This window comes from Stomoxys calcitrans, chromosome 4 (genome assembly GCF_963082655.1).
Source record: "Stomoxys calcitrans chromosome 4, idStoCalc2.1, whole genome shotgun sequence".
NCBI lineage: Eukaryota > Metazoa > Arthropoda > Insecta > Diptera > Muscidae > Stomoxys > Stomoxys calcitrans.
The window spans coordinates 155,970,426-155,972,533 of record NC_081555.1 but is presented as its reverse complement, the minus strand read 5'-3'; the positions used below and the strand labels follow the sequence as shown (position 1 = coordinate 155,972,533).

The window sequence follows — 2,108 nt, the reverse complement described above, 5'->3', positions numbered from 1 at the left end:
ACTTCGCGAAAAAATTGTATTAAGCTGTTTACGGTATACTACCTGGTAATTATGTCATGATACTAGGCTTTAGGTGGCATAAGTTTAAAATTGAATTAGGCAGCACTCATTGATATAAGAGATGTATACCAGCAATTCCTTAATGAAATGTTCATAGGCAAGTTTGCCAGATTGTCCTGGACTTTAACAAGCTAAAGCCAATCAAAACTGTTTCTTGGCATTCTCGTAATTTCGATTACACTTGATACGGATCTCAAAAGTCAGAACCGGAGTCCTAAAGTAAAATCTGCCTTTAAGGAAATTGAATGACATGTCTTTACAGCCCAAATTATTGTAAAGGTACTTAAACCCCATTTACACCGCTCATTCAACCAGGATTAGTAGCCTACGCCACCTAATTTTTTAAGGGGGAAAACGTGCCAAAAACGAAAATACTTTAAAAAGTAATCTTAATGTTCTTATTAGATCTAAAGCAAGTCACGTCTTCTTCGTTGCCTTACGGAAAAATAAAAATAAAAACCATTGTACCTAAATCACGACTTTGTAATGAAACTTCAATTGAAAATTGTTGAGCCGGCAGCTAGCATATATAAAGGAGAAATACTTTTATAGTCTTCACTCTAAGTTTAAAGTTTTTCAATACAAGAAACCATGTCCCGCCTAGCAGCTTTACTGGTAGTTGCTGTACTTGCCACTTTGATAAAGCAACCAGAAGCACAAAGTTGTTTACCCGGGCCACAAGTATTCGGACATAGTTTTTTTGGACAGGAAGTTTCTGGTAAGATGTTGAAAAAGATTGTAGCAAAAGCAGCTTGACAATACTTTATGTGTCTTTCTCTCTCGCTCTAATACAGGTGCCTATATACCCCAAGCCTATAACTACATGTTCAAGGATAGAGGAAACAATCGCCGTCAAGAAATAAATCTCAATTATAATTATACTGCCCCAGAACCCATTACTGAAATCCTTATATTTACGGAGAATCAAGCAGATGGGTCGAGTAGCGCTAGCATACTCAATGGAGGTATAGGGCAAACATGGGTGTCTATGAGAGTAACTGGACGAAATACTTATTTCTTACGTTATATGGTTGTTATATTTTGTAAAGGCAGCAAAACCCCAGAGCAAGTACATGGTATTGAATAAATTTTCTTAGTTCAAAATTTTGACAGACATGGTAAGATGGTGATTAATAAATCTGTGGAATTTAATTTGAGAACTGTTTAATTTAGCAATAAAAAGCGCAATACTGGTACTACAAGATACTGGTACTACCTGGTAAATTATGTCATGAGTGGTACTGAGTTCTATATGCAAAATAGTAGCGACATGTCGCTGCGCCAATGCAAATTTCGCTTCAATTAATTGCCAATGTAATTAAATGCTCACGAAATGGGAACGAATAAATTCTCGTTCTCTCAATGATGTTGTGCGTTGTTGTTTGACTTTTGTTTGTGTTCTGGCAAAGATTAGAGTCTGTCGGATTTCGCAATGATTTAATAGGAATTTTCGCTGCGAATGACGTCAGTAATAGATTTAAGAACGGCGAGACGCTCTCCAATCGTTTTTATCGAACCTGGCGTCAAAGTAAATGCGACTAATTATTGGAAAAACATTTTGGAAGCCTTACATCTTTAACAAAACAAGTGGTCGTTTGAACATTAATAATGCTGGGCTGTACATTATGGAGAAACTACGTGGCTGAATACCCCACATAGTATACCCAGGTAGTGTACATCAAACAGCTGAGTACAATTATTTCTCGCGAAGAGCACTATCTGCCAACGAGTTTTGGTTGTGTGTGTGTTTTATGGTCCGTCGGATTTCGCAAGAATTTAATAGGCATTTTCGCTATGAACGAAGTAATTACTAGGCTTTAAATTGGAAATTAATCGGACTGACCTTCTTTAAATAAGTTGTACCATCAAAAACAGTAATATAAGTACTATTGACGCGCGTCAGTAAGCACCATGTAAATAGGTATCATCGATTGCGTCTGCTGTAACAGAAAAAATCGATAAAGTGCCGTTACAAATTGAAACAATAGATTTGTTTGTATCATATATAGAGGGCTTTATATAAATAAATATATAAAATACTAGAGTTC

General features: G+C 36.2%; 1 protein-coding gene across 1 annotated transcript; it reads left to right on the top strand.

The window, feature by feature from the left end:
- The first annotated feature begins 602 nt into the window (after nt 1-602).
- LOC106096044 (uncharacterized) lies at nt 603-1,212 on the top strand. The gene is made up of 2 exons (XM_013263564.2): nt 603-778; nt 855-1,212. The coding sequence occupies exons 1-2, from the start codon at nt 652-654 to the stop codon at nt 1,145-1,147; spliced, it is 420 nt and encodes a 139-aa protein (XP_013119018.2). The 5' UTR covers nt 603-651; the 3' UTR covers nt 1,148-1,212.
- The last annotated feature ends 896 nt before the right edge of the window (nt 1,213-2,108 follow it).